The 19720-nt window shown below is 44.1% G+C and overlaps 1 protein-coding gene across 3 annotated transcripts; it reads right to left on the reverse strand.

The window, feature by feature from the left end:
* Window positions 1-224: 224 nt before the first annotated feature.
* TMEM170A (transmembrane protein 170A) lies at window positions 225-19629 on the reverse strand. 3 transcript variants are annotated; one of them, XM_077754028.1, is made up of 3 exons: window positions 19355-19629; window positions 6800-6901; window positions 225-3918 (listed from the first exon to the last, which is right to left on the reverse strand). In XM_077754028.1, exons 1-3 carry the CDS (start codon window positions 19485-19487, stop codon window positions 3788-3790), a joined length of 366 nt encoding a protein of 121 aa, XP_077610154.1. In that variant the 5' UTR covers window positions 19488-19629; the 3' UTR covers window positions 225-3787. The 3 variants fall into 3 exon arrangements, with proteins under 3 accessions (XP_077610154.1, XP_077610153.1, XP_077610156.1); XM_077754027.1 differs by having other exon boundaries at window positions 6731-6901; XM_077754030.1 differs by lacking the exon at window positions 19355-19629 and adding an exon at window positions 18324-19096 and having other exon boundaries at window positions 6731-6901.
* Between the last annotated feature and the right edge of the window lie 91 nt (window positions 19630-19720).

Below are 19720 nucleotides of genomic sequence, written 5' to 3' on the forward strand. Positions count from 1 at the left end.
CCCAAAGTGCAGTTAATAGGACTCAAGATCACATGTAAGTACAGTTTAATCACACCTTTGAACAAGAATTTTACCATAAATTAGTTAAGAAGTTGAACATAAAATACAGTTAAACATATGTTAAGTAGTAAGTTATTTAAACTCCCCAAATTTAAGTCAGACGTTATTGCAAGATTAAATTCACTGGCCACTGAAAAAAGAAATGATAGTCCCAGCTCACAGAATTGAAATTAATTCTTTATTGATAAACATTTATACCAGAATTAGAAATGTCAGTAGAAAAATAAAATTTAAATAATTTTCTATCGTACAAAGATTTGATCATTTGGACCGTAGCAGTTGGTGAAATAATCTAATACAAAAGTTAAGCTGATTTTAGTCACAACCAGCCTAAGGGAATGCATGAAACAGAAATGCACAGACACCAAACTTGCTGCCTGGGGCTGGCTGATGGCTCCCGGCCTCACCTTCCAGGAAACAGTTTCTTAGGGAAGGTCGGTATGCACTGCAGTTGTAGTAAGAACTTAATTCACATCAGAGCAGTAACGAAGGACACTGAAATCAAAAGCCAGCATACAGTTCCAAATTCAAAAGATATGGGGTGCCTGAGTGGCTCAGTCAGCAAATAGCTGACTTCGGCTCAGCTCATGATCTCACTCACGGTTTGTGAGTTTGAGCCCCCAGTCAGGCTCTGTGCTGACAGCTCAGAGCCTGTAGCCTGCTTCAGATTCTGTCTCTGTCTCTCTCTGCCCCTCCTCCGCTCATGCACTGTCTGTCTCTCTATCAATCTCTCTCAGAAATAAATAAAACATTAAAAAATAAAAATTTAAAAACATAAGGAATGGTTTAATGATCTGCATCAACTTTTTCTCACTGGTTTAATTATTTCCAGTAAATGTTTTGCTGCAAAATTTAAAAATGAGTTAAGAGCACAAAGAGACATCCTTGTGGAATATTCTTTACACTTTTACATGGACTTAAGTTTCGTGAAATGTCTTCCTCCCAAAACCCCCGTATTAAAGAATCCAGCTTTTATGGCTGGGAGCTGTCCCTTCCCCCAGCGTAAAAAATATTAAACAAACAAATAAAAGTAAAAGTGGATGTCTAGCTGGGAAGCGGTGGGTGCACAGGCTCTAAGAAAGCCGGTTGTTGGCAAAAATTCTACAAACCTATATATGGTAAAATAAAATGTTCAGCACAAATGCCAGTATTTTTCCACCCCCAAATAATTGTGTATTTGAGACAAGAAATTTAAAAAAAAACCCATCTGAAAGGGAATAGACATTTTTTATCATCCAAATAGTATCTTCTTAAAAACATCTCAAGCTACAAAGCTCAGTCTGTATAAAGGTCTATAGAAATTTATTCACAGAATGTTCACATACTGGGATGGATGAATAATCAATAATTTAAAGATATAGTTTATATCTGAAGTTTTAGAAAAGCAGATAATCAAAGTATAGCAAACAAAAAACAGATGGGAACAAAAACACCTTCCAAAATGCACTGACTTTTGTGTCTTGGCCTTAAAAGAAAAACAACCAAATATTTAAGTCATCGATCAGTATGTTCAAAAATTAGTACTCAGGAAGAGGGGCCTACCAATTACTGGCCCACATGTGTAATTTGTAAAATTCTATCCAAAAGAAGGCTTTAGAGCCTTCTAATAAGAGGCATATTTCAAGATAGATGATTAAAATCATTTTCTATAATAAACGATGTAATGTCCCCCAATTTTTTTTTTAGACTTTATTTAACTTATCATGAGAGAGCAGAGAGGAGCAGAGAAAAGGAGACAGGGAGAATCCAAGCAGGCTCTACATGGAGCCCAATGCAGGGCTCAAACCCACGAACTGTGAGAATATGACCTGAGTCAACATCAAGAGTAAGACACTCAACTGACTGAGCCACGCAGGCACCCCGTCCTCAAATGTCTTAAATTGAAGGGCTACTTTGCAAAATCACAGCTCCTTGAACTGGAAAATGGGAGCCTTATTTAAAGATTTAGGGGCACCTGCCTGGCTCAGCCGGTGGAGCATGCGACACTTGATCTTACGGTTGTGAGTTTGAGCTCCATGTTGGGAATAGAGATAACTTAAAATCTCTAAAAAAAAAGCCAACATTTGTTTGAAAGAAAAACTTAAGCATTTGAGCATTATTTGAGCATTGGAGAGAGAACTTGCTGGGGAATTTGTAAAAACAGTTGCTGGCATTCCAAGTCTTCTTGTAATTTTCTACCGAGTCTATGTCACTGTAATTTTGATAAGCTGTCTAATGGCCTATTAGTTAGAAGAAAATGTCCAGTTAATTTTTGTGATTTCTTTGTAATTTTTCCTCTTCAACTTTCCCTGGTAAGGTCGTCTTCCTGGTTACTTTTAATCAGAAGCCGGAGTGGATATTGCTTTAAATGGAATAGATACTGTTTGTGTGTACATGACCTCATAGGCTGCTAGCCTTACTGTCGCAATGAAAACTTTCTTTTAAAAACATCAGGTTTAATGACCAGAAACTGTTCTGAAAACAGAGAACGAATGTATTCCATTCAACACAGTTAGGTGGTAAGGATCAAGTTAGACATCTGATTTTTACAATCCTTTTTCTTTTGAAGGTCACAGTTTTCAGGCATTTTAATGAAAAAGAAAGTTAGGCAGAAGAAAAATTAAGATAGCTAAAATTGGATTTTAGAAACCTGATGTTTAATTCTCTGTAAGGATACAGAGTCTCTTGAAGGGAAATGTAAAATGTGGAGGCTTAACTGAAAATTAAATTTTAGGCACTTTCTGGGAGTGACATCCAACACTGTAAAAGTGGTAACCATATTAAGACTAAGAAATCAGTAACCTCTATCCTAGTTTAAGCTGCATTTCAACAATTTCAACCAAAGTCACGAAGAAAAACTGTAATGTTTAAAGAAAAAAAATTTTTGGTACCTCAATGTCCAAAGAGCATCCTAACCAAAATTAAAATTTTGATCTCAAGCTCTTTAATAGGGTATATTTCCAATTAAACTAACCAAAATCAAGAGAATGAAAGTGACAAGGAAAGGGGTACAGAAACTCTGGAGGAAAAAAAGTCTAAGTAAGCTAGCTTATTTTGATAAAATGTACAAAACAACAGATTCACATCTCTTAAAATATATTCAGTAATCAGAGGTCAAGACAGTTTTCCAAAAAATGTCACATCGTCTTCTTTTTCTTTCCACAGTGGACTTGAAGCCACTACTTGTGTTGTAGGGTTTTTTCCTGCTATGTTTCACCAAATTTGTTCTCAAAGCTCTACTCAACCAAAACCTATTTGGCACATACTGTTATGAAGATGTGGCGAAAGAAGAGTCTGCCAAATTCTAATCAAGATTAGATTAAACCAGATTTTAGTACAGTATGCTCAGAAACCCACCAGTATTTTTCATAGTTTCTCTGATATATGCAACATCGCATTTTCTCACAGAAGATTATAAATTTCAGTGCAAAGGATGTCAATCCAGAAGCATTGCTGACCTAGCTTGGGTAAAGGTATACCTATAAAACTGGTGAAATACCAGAAAAAAAAAGGGGGGGGGGGCGCTGAGAAACTTGATTTGTTTTGGTTGAGAACAGCGGGAGTCCAGTAAGATCTTCAATCCCTGGAGCTTCAAATCACAGAAAGGGCTGAAATGTCCTTCTTCACACACATTTCTTCATCCAAGTTCCTTCCATTTGAAGAATTAAGAAAACACTACATTCCGTAGTGTATTCTTTTTGAGGATTCTGTAAAACTGAGGTTCGCCATCGTGGCATAAGGGTGTTTGCTATAGAGTAGCTAACACCCGCAGAAAGGAGACCACCACTACACAGAACGTCTGTCCGGTACCCAAGGTGAGGGCTTCAAATGGTATCATCTCCTTCCCTGCTGCTCGGTACACTCCAGCAATTGCAGCACCTGTTCAAAAATTCAAGAGTTTAAAAAAAAAAAAATCAAGGTTAATATAATCAGTAAAATACAGCACTTAAAATCCTACTGTAAGTAGAATGTTCTAGTTTTACATTAAAATTTAAATATCACAGAAATGTTTTGTTTTTCCTATACTTTTTCTAGGTTTTAAGTGTTCCCCAAATGACTTACAAGTTACTGATTAGTGCTTTCAGATGGGGTCCTTTCTGTCCCCCGTATCACTAATAATTTTTATTATGTTAAGTCAACACAACTTTCTTTTTTTTTTTTTTAATGTTTTATTTATTTCTAGGAGAGAGAGAGAGAGAGACAGCGTGAGCAGGGGAGGGTCAGAGAGAGAGGGAGTCACAGACTGAACAGGCTCCAGGCTCTGAGCTGGCAGTCAGCACAGAGCCCGACGCGGGGCTCGAACCCACGAACCGTGAGATCATGACCTAAGCGAAAGTTGGATGCTTAACCGACTTAGCCACCCAGGCGCCCCAACACAACTTTCTAGAAACGGAGTAAATCAAACAAACACAAACATCTGTATCTCCCTAGAGACCAGATGACTTGTTACAGGGACTCGGCATTGTACCGAGAAAGCCAAGATTTCATTAGTTTGACGAGAATAGATCCAGAGCTCCCAGATGACCCTCCTCTCAAAAACTATTCCAAACAGAATCCTCCTTGGTCAGTGAGTTCATTCCTGCAAATAGGTATTTGCCTGTATGTTTTATAAGGTATGATCCCTCTTCTCAGAATACTCAGCATCAAGCTGGGACAGAGAAAGAAAGCACAGCACGAAACAGATTTTAGATAATACAAGACAATACACAGCACCTCACTCAAATGTCTACACATTTTACACATGTGATATGAAAACACAGTAACATATCTGAAGAAGAAGAAAGAGCAAATTACCCAGTATCTGTATTGATTGCCTGGACTATCTGTGACTTGCAAATGCTCATCTCCAGGGTCTATGCATACATCCTGTGTTACTAACAACTGCAAGGCACCTATTTTGTAAGGCCCCTTCATAATTTAGCTCCAAAAAAAAAGCGGGTTGGGTAGAAAGAAGTTAAGAAACTTGAAGCAGGCCCTCAGGTGGGGTCTGGATGACAAAGTAGGGAAGAATGCGAAAAGCAAACCAGGAAGACGGCAAAATGGGAAGGAAACAGGCTCTACTCACCAGAGTCTTAAAGACAGAATGGACACATTTACTGCACAACTCCTAAGTGTCAGGTATTAAGTACTTTAAATAAACATATTTCCTTTTATCATCACACAGCATCTTAGGTGGGTGGAGTTATCTTTATTTTACTGATGAGAAGTCGGAGCCAGCTCCTCGGAGCCAGCAGTCCAATAAGGAAACTGGAGCAGAGGGTCTCCAAAGAGCAGCAGCAGGTGACAGAGTTAAAAATACTATATAAAGCCAGTTACGGAAACACCTTAACACAGACCGGAGAAAAGTGGCCACCTCCTCCTCCTGTTATCACAGAGGTTTCACCGCCTACAGAACACAAAGAAACGAGGCCACCCTGTCCCCAAAAAACCTCAAGTCAAAGACAAGACAGAGGGGCAGTTCTGTTTAGAGCTCAAGGCTTAAATGCGCACACTCACACAAAAGTTACAAATTAGTAGGACTGTTGTGTTTCTGTTTTTGCAGCATATATTTATGTTTATATGTGCACCTAGAAAAAAGTAATGCAAACTGAGGTTTTCCACTTAGGGAGGTGATATTGGAGTGTTTTTAGTTTTGGCTTCTTGGAATTTTAATTTACATAAAATACAGATGATATTTGTATTTAATTATAAACTTAAGAATGACTTAAACTGATTCTCATCCTTGTGATATGAGCAAAAGCCAAAAAAAGTAAAAACAATTTATAATTTGTTATTCCAATTCTTAAAAAAATTGTTTAATGTTTATTTATTTTTGAGAGAGAGAGGAGGGACCCAGAGCATGAGCAGGGGAAGGGCAGAGGGAAAGAGTGAGACACAGAATCCGCAGCAGGCTCCACGGTCTGAGCTGTCAGCACAGAGCCTGATGCAGCGCTCGAACCCACGCACCATGTGATCATGACCTGAGCCAAAGCCAAATGCTCAACCGACTGAGCCACCCAGGGGCCCCTGTGATTCCAATTCTTCCTCAGAAACTTTTGAGAGGGAAAAAAAGAATCAGAAAACAAATCAGGTATTTTTCATTAAAAAAATCTTTTTGAGAGAGTCCATGTGGGGGAGGGGCAGAGAGAGGTGAGGTTACAGAGGATCTGAAGCAGGCTCTGCATTGACAGCAGTGAACCTGATGTGGGGCTCGAGTTCAGGAACCATGAAATCATGCCCTAAGCTGAAGTCCGTTGCTCAACCAACTGAACGACCCAGGTGCCCCAAATCAGGTAGTTTTCTGAACAAGAATTTGTGTCATTAGAATTATGCCTCCATCTGTAAAGTAACCACACCTGAGCGAGGAGGCGGCCTTCAACAACCTTGCTATGGCACCGGTCAATTGACAGCTGACAAAAAAGGAGCAGGAGCTTCCAAAGAAATAAACATCTTTTACTAATGACCCATCTCATAAGCTTCACATGGCTTATCTGGAGCCAGTGAGAGAAAATACATTTTAGGAAGTCAAAGATATTAGCCAAATAATGGGGGAGGTAAGAGGTAAGAAAAAACCAATACGCTAAAAAAAGTGCCCATGGTTAAAAGCCACCCTTTTTTCTTCATTTCAAACAGACATGTTTCTAAAATGGGTCCTGAAATTAAGTGACTAGTCATATGAAACGTTTGACTGGTATTTTAATGTCTAACATACTTGTCAAGATTCCAGCAGTAATTGGTCCCACGATGCCCATCAACAGGATGCTTACAGACATGAACCTACCATATTTGTGGTGTCTGAGAGTGAAGAGGGCCAGTAATCCAGCAGGGACGTGGAAGAAGAGAGAGGACACGAGTGCCCACAGGAACACACCATACCACATCTCTACAAGGAAAAGCAGAGAAAAGTCGCAAGTCACAGACTTTCCTAGTACAGGAATTACCAAGGAGTCCTCATCATACCTGCTTATTTCATTTTCAAAGCCATCCAGGTGCCAGGCAGGGTCAGCAATCAAATATCCAAACAGTGATGGTTCCAGAGGGATTAGGAAACCACGGTCTGTAGGTCACCACCTGGTTTGTTATTTTTTTAGTTTTTTAATGTTACTCATTTCTAAGAGAGAACACATGCAGGGAAGGAGCAGACACAGACACATACACACACACACACACACACACAGAATCCGAAGCAGGCTCCAGGCTCTGAGCTGTCAGCACAGGGCCCGACGCAGGGCTTGAATTCATGAACGTGAGATCACAACCTGAGGCAAAGTCGGAACTTAACCCACTGAGCCACCCAGGCATCCAGACCACCTGGTTTTGTGCATCCACTCTCACTGGAACACAGCCATGCCCATTCATTTCAGTCTTGCCTATGCTTGCTTTCAAGCCACAGGACCAGAGCTGAACAAGTGACAGAGAGCACAGGGTCCGTCGAGCCTGAAATATTTACTATCTGGCCAATTTCAGAACAAGCTGGTCAACCCCTAAAATGGCCAATCATTTTAGACTTCTAACATGGAAAAGCTTTACAATTTTATATATTCAACAATCATTTTAAGTTTTAAATTTTTTTGAGAGAGAGACAGAGAGAAAGTCTGCGCTGTTAGTGCAGAGCCTGATGTGGGGCTTAAACTCGTGAACCATGAGATCACGGCCTGAGCCGAAATCCAGAGCTGAATGCTTAACTGATGGAGCTACCCAGGTGCCCCACAACAATCATCTTCTACTCAGCCCTCAAAAAGAATGAAATCTTACCATTTGCAATGATGTGGATAGAACTAGGGTGCATTATGCTAAGCAAGATAAATCAGTCAGAGAAAGACAAATACCATATGATTTCACTCGTGTGGAATTTAAGAAACAAAACAGAGGAACATAGGGGAAGGGAAGGAAAAATTAAATAAGATAAAAAGAGAAGGGGAGTCAAACCATAAAAGACTTTTAACTATAAAGAACAATCAGAGTTGCTGAAGGGAAGATGTGTGGGGCATGGGCTACCTGGGTGATGGACATTAAGGAGGACACTTGTGATGAGCACTGGGTGTTATATGTAAGTGATTAAATGTTTTTAATATAGGTTACTGTAGATAAAGCCCCTAAATAAACACGTACATACAAACATAAATTTGTATCAGGCCGTCATCTCCTAGAATAGCAAAGCTCTTTAAGATATGAAATAAATACCAGAAAATATAAATGTCTGCCTTAGAGACAAATGACATGTAAGTGAGGGGGCAAGTTAGAGGAATGGGTTCCTAGGGAGAATATCTAATTAACTTTTAAGATGACTGTAATTTAGGCAACATTTAAATATATGATCACCAATTACGTCTAAAAACCTATGCATGAGCCACCTTAGAAAACACAAAAAAGGAGGAGCTACCATCCTGCCCTCATGACCCTGCAATTTGGTAAACAGGAGACACAGTGATTCCCCCCAGTGAGCCCAGGCAAGGCTTCAGAATTCTCAAAATAGTTCCTTAGTGACCCACATGGATACAACGAAGGTGTCACGTGAGATAACATGTGTTGTCCACCCTTGTGCTCAGAGCGGGTAAGCAACAGGCAATTTCAGAGATTGGTCGACAGCGTAACTTAGGGTCTCCTGATCACAGCACTACTGACATCTGGACCGGTTAACCCCTTGCTGGGGGGGCTTGTCCTGTGGCTCCCAGGACACAGAGCAGCACCCTGGCCTCTACCTACTCGATGCCAGCATGGCCTCTCCCCAGTTGTGATAACCAAAAATATCTCTAGACTTTGCCAAATGTCCTCCTGGGACAAAATTGCCCTGATTAAAAACCAGTGGCCTGACTAAAACAGAGAATTTATAAGATTAAAAGCAGGTAACGCTACAAAGACAGGGGCGCCTGACTGGCTCAGTCACTACAGTATGCAGCTCTTGAGCGCAGGGTCATGAGTTTAAGCCCCACATTGGGCGTGGAGCCTACTTTAAAAAAAAAAGCTACAAGACAAATAGGGTCATGTTATGGAGGGCTTTGAAGGCCAGACTAAAGACATCAGTGTGAAAGCCCCAAAAGTACCATTAAAGGTTTTGAGTGAAAGGTTGTCAGGACATTATTTCACAGCCCCCACCTTACACTCCCAATAGGAGTACAAACTAGAAAACCTTTCTGGAGGGTGATTTGGAAGGGTATATCCAAGAAAGTCAAGTGCACACACCTTTGCCACAGACTTCACTTCCACAAATGCCCCCACAGGAATACCCATGCAGGCCAGGTCGGAGGTAACAAGGGGCTCCCGGCAGCATTGTCGGTAATGGCAAAGACCCGATGCCAACTGCATGTCCAGCAGTGTGGGACTTGTCAAACATGTTCTGGTGCACCTACATAATGTAACATTTAAAAAAAAATTTTTGGGGGGGTGCCTGGGTGGCTCAGTCGGTTAAGCGTCCGACTTCGGGTTCTGTACTGACAGCCAGCTCAGAGCCTGGAGTCTGGTTCAGATTCTGTATCTTCCTCTCTCTCTGACCCTCCCCTGCTCACGCTGTCTCTCTCTCTCAGAAATAAATAAAACATTAAAAAAATAAATTAAAAAAATATTTTTGAGAGAAAAGAGAGACACACACAGAGTGCAAGCGGGGGAGGGGCAGAAAGGGAGGGAGACACAGAATCCCAACCGGGATCCAGGCTCTGAGCTGTCAGCACACAGCCCAACATGGGCTCAAATTCATGAATGGTGAGATCAGGACCTGAGCTGAAGTCAGACCTTTAACCGCCTGGGCTACCCAGGCGCCCTTACATAATGTAACACTATACTATCACATAAAAACAGGGGATAGATCGTTATATACTGATGGGATGAGATGCCCAAGCCGCATTGGGAAGTAAAGAAAGCAAGTTCCAGAAAAGGGTACAGAAGACTGTTTTTGTAGAAACAAAAGAAGCAAACGTGTGTTAAGTCTATGAATTCAGAGAAAAGTCGATGTAGGTGTATTTAAGAAATACTGAGCACATGTGCAGGCGCTGTTCTAAGTGCTTTACAAAGTGTAACCAGTGCAATCCTCTAACACAACTCTGTGAGGCACAGATCATGAATATCCCTGGCTCTTGGCTGAGGAAACAGAGGCAGACGGAGGGGAGGACTTTGCCAGAGCCCACGATGCCAGCGGGGGTTGGGGTGGAGCCCAAGTGGACCCCATGCATACTCTATGCAGGCAAACAACAAAAAAGCCTTATTTCTGGGGAGTGGGATGCGTTGGGGTAGGGCTAATGACAACTCACTTTTTACTTTGATTTTTCTTAAAAAGCTTTTCTAGCTGCTTACTGGCTTTTACAGAATTACTATTAAAAGAAAGTAGAAAAAGGGGAAAAAAAAGCTTTTGTTTCCAAAAGAACAGTTGAGGAAGGTTGGTCGGATTGGCACAAACAGTTATAGAAACGACGAGGAGCACCAGAGGAGCACTACCTGGCTTGGGGAGAGTGGAGGGCGACAGGGCGGGACCAGGGGCTCTTCTCCAAGCTGTATGTGAAGCTGTCGTAAGAATGACTGCGGTGCAGGGGCGCTGCGTGGCTCAGTGGGCTGAGCAGTTGATCGTCAGACTCCATTTCGGTTTAGATTGTGATCTTACAATTCGTGAGATCGAGCCCCGTGCACTGGGACTCCCAGACGAGAGACAGCATGGGGCCTGCTTGGGATCCTCTCTCTCTGTCCCTCCCCCACTCACTCTTCACGCTCAAAAAAAATAAAAAAAATTACTGCTGTGCATGTTTTCTTCCCAATTTCTTATTCTTGTTGTGGGTGGGAGCTTAGGAGTGGGGACCAAACCCCCCCAAACCACCCTTGGTACTGTCACTGATGGCTATACTAATTCTTTGCTCATCTGGACTCACCCAAAGCTTCAATTAATACCATATTCGACATATACCTAAATTAGGACGCCTAGTGGAGGAAAGGCGCTGAAGGAAATGAAAGTTATCAGGTGTGCCCCATCTAGGGCTCAATCCTTATTAAAAATAACAAACAACTAAGGGTGTTTTGGCACTTTTGCTCTGGTGAAAAACAAATTGCTATAAAAAGTTTCAAACCATTTGTGAGACTTTTATTTCCTGCCAAACAAGATCTATCTTCAGAATAATTTCATTAATACTGTTGAAACGGTCTGTTTGACGGTGTTTGCCAAATTCTGCTAAGCCAAGTTAGATCATGAACTATGAAGCATAAAGCGATTAAACAGTAAGGTCCCAAGCTTAAAAAACTAAATACATGTAACATAAAAAGCTACTATATGTAAAATATACAGTGTCCAGAAACGGCCCCTCCAATACGCGTGTCCCCGCCAGAGCTCTCCTGCACCCCGGCTCAGTGAGCGCAGTCAGGTCTGCCCAGCGTAAGCCCCCTGGCGCACCACCTGCCGCCAGCTCAACCCCAGGCCACGGCACAGCACCGTGCTGTCCCTTCCAAAGCAGTAACCCCATCTTCAATCCCACAGTCCTTACTAGCTATTCCCCAAATCCTGCGGAGACTCTGCCCTCCATCCCACCACCGAGTGGGCGAAATTCTATGACGGCCCCAGATCGCCAAAGCCCCGGGGCGGACAATGGATGCAGATCTGCCTCAGAACTCGGAGCAGTTGCCATTTCTGGCTGCCGGCTGCCACCGCTGACTTGGGACCGCGCCACTGACCTGAGCCGACTCTGGCGCCCTGCTGGAGCTCCCCAGTTTGAGAGGTAAGCACTGCTTTCTGTAGCAACTCAAGGCGGGGCTGGAGCCTGGCTCCACACTGGACGCTATGGAACCATCAGGGCAATGAGCTGGGAGGTGAGGCCTCGATCTGCCAGAGACATACTGAATCGAGAACTTCCACAAAAGTAGGTCCGCTAGGACCAAGGCTTTGTGAGAAAGGAAGAGCGATCTTTCTCTCTCTGTCTCTCACTCTCTCCCTGCCATGTGAGGACATAGCACGAAGACGGCCTAAGAGGGCCCTCACCACAGCATGGCCATGCTAGCACCCCGATCTTTGACATCCAGGCTCCAGAACTGTGAGAAAATAAGTTCTTTATTTTTTTTAAATACTTTTAAAAGTTTATTCATTTTTTGAGAGACAGAGACAGAATACAAGTAGGGAAGGGGCAGAGAGAGAAGGAGACTCAGAATCTGAAGCAGGATCCAGGCTCTGAGCTGTCAGCACAGCCTGACTTGGGGCTCAAACTCACAAACCGTAAGATCATGACGTGAGCCAGAGTCAAGAGCTTAACTGACTGACCCACCCAAGCGCCCCAAGTTTTGTTATTTAAACCACTTCAGCCTATGGCATTTTGTTACAGCAGCCTAAGCAGAGGAAGACACCAACACTCACTTGTTCCCTATTTCCTGGAGCACAGCACCTGCCTGAGGAGGACTGCCAGGCTACCAACCCACATCTCAATTTTCCTAAAAGCTGAACAGCCTATTTGTAAACAAGGTACCGCACAGCAGGTCAGCACTTCTGGAGTTTCCCCTCCTACAACCTTGAACTGCATCCATTAGCTACATCAGTGCCTACAAATCTTATAAACCGTCACTTAAGTAGGAAAAAAAGGCTTTATTAGGTTAGGTGAGTAGTATAGTTTATAAAACACTAATGTTTAGTAGATGGATGAGATTATTACAGAGCTCTTAATAGCAAAGGCAAACCCCAATCAATAAAACACTTAAAAAAAAAAAAACTAAGTGATTTCCCTTTAACCTACTGCACCTTAATTTGCTATCTACGTAATAGCTACTTATTGATCATCATATGGTACTTTTCATTTCTCTGGTTCAATATGCTGTCAAAAATCTGTGTCGACATATCTTACAGTATTTCTTTGTTCACTGTTTCAAATCAAGCCCGTTATCTTCAGCTTTGCTTACTCTGACAACTGAAGTCAGCACTGCCTGATGTTGAAGTATAAATCAGATAATTAATCTGCAACAAAAAATTAAAAGGGGCAATCACATTAAGCACTGGTGACAGAATGGGCTCTAAAGATGTCCACACACTCATCCTCAGAGCCTATGAACAGGTGGCAAAGGCAGTCAGCTGGTGTGATTAGGTTAGGGGTCCTGGGATAGGCAGTAGCCTGGCTTTTCCAGGTGGGCCTAATGTAGTCACAAGGGTGCTTGTAGGAGGAGGCAGGAGGGTCGGAGTCAGAGTGATTGGAAGATGCTATGCTTCTGGCTCTAAAGATGAGGGAAGGGCCCAAAGGCAAGGAATGCAGGGGGTCTCTAGAAGACAGAAGAGGCAGGAAAACCAATTCTTCCTAGACCCTTCAGAAGGAAGGCAGCGTTGCTGATCCATTGTGGATTTCAGACCTCCACACCTCTACAATGTTTTAAGCCACTAAACTGTGGTAACTTGTCACTGGGCCAATGGCAAACTAATACAAGCACTAAGAGTTTATTCTTTCAACAATTAAGTGTTTACTGAGCCCATTCCCTATGTCAGGCACTAGAGTGAAACAAAAACGAAACAAGACAAACATGCTGCCCACAAGGAGCTTATTAATAATCTGTTTTTCAGACAGACGGTTCAGTTAAAGGGATAAGACACAGACTGCAAACTCTTCTAGGTGAGTTCTGTATTAACAGAAGGGGTTTGTAATGGCTGGTGCCCTGGCCCTCTAACCTTCACAACTGAGTCCCCCAATTTCTAAGCAAGGCCTCAAGACCAACCTGGCCCCGATCAGCAGGAGTGGAAGAAGCCTAAGCCAAGTGGGGACAGTGAGGCTCAGCACTCATCGATCCTTTCAGCAGGCCGCATTCTATCTTATGTTCCAAGCCAAGCAACCCAGTGACCACAGACAGTTCCTCTGAAGCCAGGGTTCTGAGGGAACCCAGGAGCTGTGGTCCTTCCTGGTCCTGCAACTCAATGCTGGACAGCCTTGATACTAATTGCCCATCAGCCTCCATCTCTCCACACCTCCCACTGAGACCCTCTCTTTACTGAACTCCACCTACCCACCAGCGGGTCTATCTGTTCCCTTGTGAAATGAAATACATATATATTGGTTACTGCCCCCAGTTCCCGACCCTGCTCCTAAAATCCTTTAAATAACGGTACTAAGGATGTCTGGGTGGTTCAGCTGCTTAAACATCCAATTTCAGCTCAGGTCATGATCTCTCATGATCTCGCCTGAGCTCAAGCCCCACATCGGTCTCTGTGCTGACAGCGCAAAGCCTGGAGCTCACTCTCTGACCCTTCTCCTCTCACTTGCTCTTTCTCTCTCTAAAATAAAGAAACATTAAAAAAAAAGTTTTAGGGGCGCCTGGGTGGCTCAGTCGGTTAAGCGTCTGACTTCGGCTCAGGTCATGATCTCATGGTTCGNTTTTTTTTAATACTTATTTCTGAGAGACAGAGCACGAGTGGGGAAAGGGCAGAGAGAGAGGGAGACACAGAATGTGAAGTAGGCTCCAGGCTCTGAGCTGTCAACATAGAGCCCAACGCGGGACTCAAACTCATGCAACTGTGAGATCATGACCTGAACCGAAGTAGGACACTCAACCAACTGAGCCACCCATGCGCCCCCTAACATTTAGTCTCTGACCCTAGTTTCTGATACGGAACTTCTAAATCCCTTGGAATTTCCAAGCACCTCTTTTGTTCTCAGAAGGCATTCTTGGTAGGCTCCAGGATGGGTGCTAGTCACCAGAAAGCCATGATTATAAGCATGTAACTTTCAGCCCCACCCTCCATCCTCTGGAAAGGGAGAAAAGTTGGAAGTAGAATTGTGATTAACCCTCCATATAATCCCCAAAGCATGGGGTTCAGAGAGCTTCCGGGTTTGGTGACTACACCTATGTCCTGGGAGAGTGGCAGCCCCCAGCTCCATAGGGACAGAAGCTCCTTTGTTCAGAATCCCTTCTGAACTCACCCTATGTATCTCTTTATCTGATAGTAATTTGTATCCTTTAATATCCTGTGTAATAAACTGGTGATTTAGTAGGTAAACTGTTTTCCTGAGTTCTGTGAACTGCTCTAGAAAATTAATTGAACCGAGGAAGAGGGTCACAGGAACCTCCCAACTTAGAGCCAGCTGGTCAGAAGCTCACCCAACCACCTAGACTTCTGACTGGCACATGAACTGGGGAAACCGAGCCCTTTACCTGTGGGATCTGGTGTTAACTCTGGGTAGACAGTATAGGAACTAAACTTCAGGACACCCAATTGGTGTCACAGAATTCCTAGAAGTGTAGAAAACCCATACAACCGATGTTAGAATGCTGTGAATGTGCGAGTTGTGTGAGAATAAAGGAAAAGCAGGGAGTTTTCCTGAGACCTTTCCACTCCTGAACGCGATGACCTTCCCACCAGGACTGCTCGCTGTAGGCCGCCACCTCTCTTCTGACACTACTGCCTGCCCGCCTGCTCATCCCTGGTTTCCAAGTGTGCCCCTCTGGCCTGCCTCACTCCAGTGGCCTCTTGGCCCTGGCCTGGCTAGATCTTGTCTGTCCTGATCTAGCCTTCCATCTATTCTCCACACAAAGCCAGAAAATCAGTGCTAATGGATATGAAGTGTATTTTGGGGATTTTTGTTTTTTTTATCTGAGAGACACAGAGAGAGACCACACACACAAGCAAGGAGAAAGGGAGAGGGAGAGAAAGAGGGATAATCTTAAGCCGACTCCAGGCTCAATGCAGAGCCCAACGTGGGGCTTGACCCCATGACCCTGGGATTATGATCTAAGCCAAAATCAAGAGTTGGACGCTCAACCAACTGAGCCACACAGGTGCCCCAAGTATGAGGTTTCTTGTTGGGGTGATAAAATATTCTAACGTTACTAGTGATGATGGGTGCAAACACTGCAGATGCTAGAAGCCACTGAATTGTACCCTTAAAGTAGTCCGTCAGATCATCCATCCTCTGCTCAAAACCCTCCCATACTACCCTCTGGGAACTGACCTCACTTCCCCCTCCCTACTTTACCCACACAGTTTCATCCTCCGTGGTGGCCTTTTTTATGTTTCCTAAGTAAGCTCCTGAGCCAGGGCTCTGAACCTGCTGTGTCTTTGTCCAGAAGATTCTCCCAATAGCTGCGTGGCTCATGCCTCACATCCTTCAGATTTCAGGTCCAAAGGCATCATCATCAAGAGCTTCCTCATGACCCGAAGTAAAAGAGCATTCCACCCCCTGACACACGAGACTTGCCACTGAGTATCTCTCTACTGTCTGACACCACCAGCTCTTCCTTTCCACACTTTTCTTTTCTCTCTATCCTCGTTTATATTGCTCACTATACATCTTTACTTGGTACCTAGAAAATAATAGGCAGGCAAGAGACACTAAATACTTGTTGAGTAAATAAATAAATAACTGGTCTGAGTGTGACCCATTCTTGACTCCAGCAATGGCACAACCAAAATATGAGTAGGTTTAAGTATAACTATCACAGGATACTAAAGTGTTAAAGTACACTGATATTAACAAAAATCCATACCTTCAGAGAGTTAATATCATTCCTGATAAAAGAAAAGATCGGTCTTTCAGATTTGCTAAAAAATGATGACAACAAAAGAAATCTGAACAACCTGAAAAAAGGAAGGTTAGGCAGATATCTAAATGGCTAAATTGCAAATGCAGGTTAAAAAAATCAATTCAAAGCTTCCTGATGGTGACAACCCACAGAGTATTTTAGAGCAATGATTTTGCTATATTGACTTGGTGTAAAGTGCAAGCAACCTTTTCTGTGAGGCCAAAATAGAAACAATTCCAGATTCAGGTCAATGAATAGAACTCACTGTAAGCAGCCTTTGGTGCCTCAAAAAGGATCAAACTCCACGTACCTATAACATCCAACAGTCCAGTTAAAGATGAGACACAGCAGGGAGACTATGTGTTTACCCATCATTATGACCAACTTCAGGTCAAGCACTCTATCTCATGTATGTTTATACCCCAGGCCTAGAGCCTGCACTGGGCCAAATGTATACTTGCTGAATGAATAATTCCCAGTGATCAACACCCCCAAATTATATGTATATATAAAATATATATATAAGCTATATTTATATATACAAATATATCCATAGAATTGCCCATAAACTCATGTACATGTGGCAGTTTCCTATTTTCAGAATACTTTCTGAAAGCAAAACAATTCTCATTGTCATAGCTACTATGACATAATGTTTAACTACTGTCCCAAATCCACTGATCTCAATCTTAAAGGCAACTAAAAGATAGACTGGAGAACATTCAGGTTCAAAATATCACCTCACATATGACTTAGCACAAAAGGATTAAGGTACCCTTTCAGTGGAGAGATCTGATAAACACCACCTTCACCAAATGACTACTGACAGCATTGTTAGTAAAGGAAAACACTCATGTTAAGGGTCTCCTGACATGATGCACTGGGAAGTGGACATCATCTATGTAGATAGGATCCTAAAGACAAATGTTTAATCTGAATGTAATCATGAAAAAAAATGATCAAATAAACTTAGATTATAGGACATTCTATGAAATTAGCCTGGACTCTTCAAAAATGTCAATGTCAAGAAACAAAGATGGAGTAACTTCTAGATTCAAAGAGACTAAAGAGACATGACAACTAAATGCACTGTGTGATCCTGGATTAGATCTGGTATTTTTTTCAAGGAAGAAAAAAGCTATATGGGGCTCCTGGATGGCTAAGTCAGTTAAGTGTCGAAACTCAACTCAGCTCATGATCTCACGGTCTGCGAGCTGGAGCTCTGAGTTGGGCTCTGTGCTGACAGCTCAGAGCCTGGGGTTGCTTTGGTTTCTGTGTCTCCCTCTTGCTCTGCCCCTCCCCTGTTCACACTCTCTCTCTCTTAAAAATAAAAATTTTTTAAATAATAAAAGATACATATTGAAGTACTAGGCATCAAGTGCCATCACCTTTCAACTTTCATAACTTCCTTTCAAATGGGTCTGCAGAAAGGAAAAATGTTATGTGTGTGTATATACGTAATTCACACACACACACATATATAGATATAAAGCAAAAGAAGAAAAACATTAGTAATGAGTAGAAGTAAAGGGTATATGCTTGTTATACTAGTACTTCAGTTTATCAGGATGTTTGAAAATTTCAAAATAAAGAGTTGGGGGAAAAATAAGGAAACAAAAAAGACTAATCTGGCCCAGCAGAACCTCCAGACTGTATGCACATTACATTTTTTAAAGTGTCTCCAGAATGCCAGAGATTTGTTGTCACTGTCAAATGTGCTCTTAGTACCTTTTGAAACGTGAGCTGCCGGATTATCATTTTAGCTATAGCTCCAAACTAACATCTGCACCTGCCCCAACGTGGTTACTATTACATCTGTCCCACAAAGCTGTCAGGCAGGTAATACACACCAAGTCCCGGGTGTCCACTGAACGGCGCCTGGCAGTCGCTTCCCAGAGGAGGAGAAATCACAGGTGCCTTGTTTATGACTGCAGTCAGTAATCCAATCGTCCCTCCTTTGCAGGTCTCAGGCCCAGTTCTCGAATTGTTTACTACCAGTCACCTTTGCCGGACAGCCCAACCTCACCCTTCCATCGCCACTGCTCTGCCTTCCTGCCTTTTAAAGGTCCAACCCAGAAGTGCGCCCTCCCCCCAAAGCCTTTATTAGACGTCCCAAATCATTTCTCCCCCTCTCAGCTTTCTGAGCACGAATAGCTTTCTTCTTCGTCTTAGAATTGCGAAAATGCCCTTACATCCGGCCTAGCAGAAGCTCCGGCGGGCGTTAAGGAGAGTGAAAACGCATCTGGGTCAAAGATCGCGAATGCGTGAGTGGGGAATTCGGCAACAGGTCTCAGAAAGTGATTCCTAGAAAGAGAAGCTGGCGGGGTGGGAGCATTTGGACGGAGGCGGGAGCGATCGGCAGACAACCCGGGGGCCCCGTGGGCGGGGACGAGACCGGCCCCTGAGCGCCGACCGCCCCTCAGCGCGGCCGGGACGGTTCGGCGTCCGAGCAGCGAGAGCCAGAGCCGCGCGGACCACAGGGGCCAGGCGCCTCGAGCCCCTGACTAGGAGGGCCGCCCGCCTCCCAGGCTCTGTCGAGTCCCGGCCTGACTCTGGGGCTTCTGGAAACTCCAAAGAGCAACGTCAGTTCGGGTGGAGGCCGAGGTCCCTCCATTGACCGGTCCACTCGCGGCCGCTCCCTCCGCTCTGGCCCTCAGCGCGGAGTCGGAGTGACCGTCCAGAGGTACCGGCGAGGAAGCGACGGAGGAAGAGCTACATCCCCCAGCCCCCGGCGGAGGGAGCGGGAACCTCCTGCCAGGAGGAAAAGAGCCCGGGGAAAGTGGGACCGCGGGACGGAGCCGCGGGGGAAGGGGCGCCCCGCAGCCGGGCGGCGGCCACTGACAGCCGAGTGCGCAAGCGCGGCGCGGGGCGGGGCCGGTACCTGGGAAAGAGCAGAGAGAAGTGGAGTTGGGGCACAGGGTCCCGTTGCCCACCCGCGGCACGAGCTTCAGGCTGAGGATCTGCTGTAGGAGCCCGGCCGACCCTCCGCTGCCGCCGCTCCCCTCGTGCTCCATCCCACCGCCATTCACCGCAGAAAGATGGGGAGGAGCGTCCGAAGTGCTGCCGAGGCTCGGTCGCTCTCACTCACAGACCGAAGCGCTCTCCGCACCTCTACCGCCTCAGCGTCACCCTCTGACGGGGCCCTCTTCCTCACACCTCAACTGCGCGGCCAAGTGATGGGCCCTTCCTCCAATCAGAGGACGCTGCAGATGGCAGAGGCGGGGCGAGAGTTGTTCCCGCCCCTGAC

The sequence above is a fragment of the Crocuta crocuta genome, unplaced genomic scaffold, assembly GCF_008692635.1.
Source record: "Crocuta crocuta isolate KB4526 unplaced genomic scaffold, BGI_CrCroc_1.0 scaffold61, whole genome shotgun sequence".
In the NCBI taxonomy this organism is placed as follows: Eukaryota; Metazoa; Chordata; class Mammalia; order Carnivora; family Hyaenidae; genus Crocuta; species Crocuta crocuta.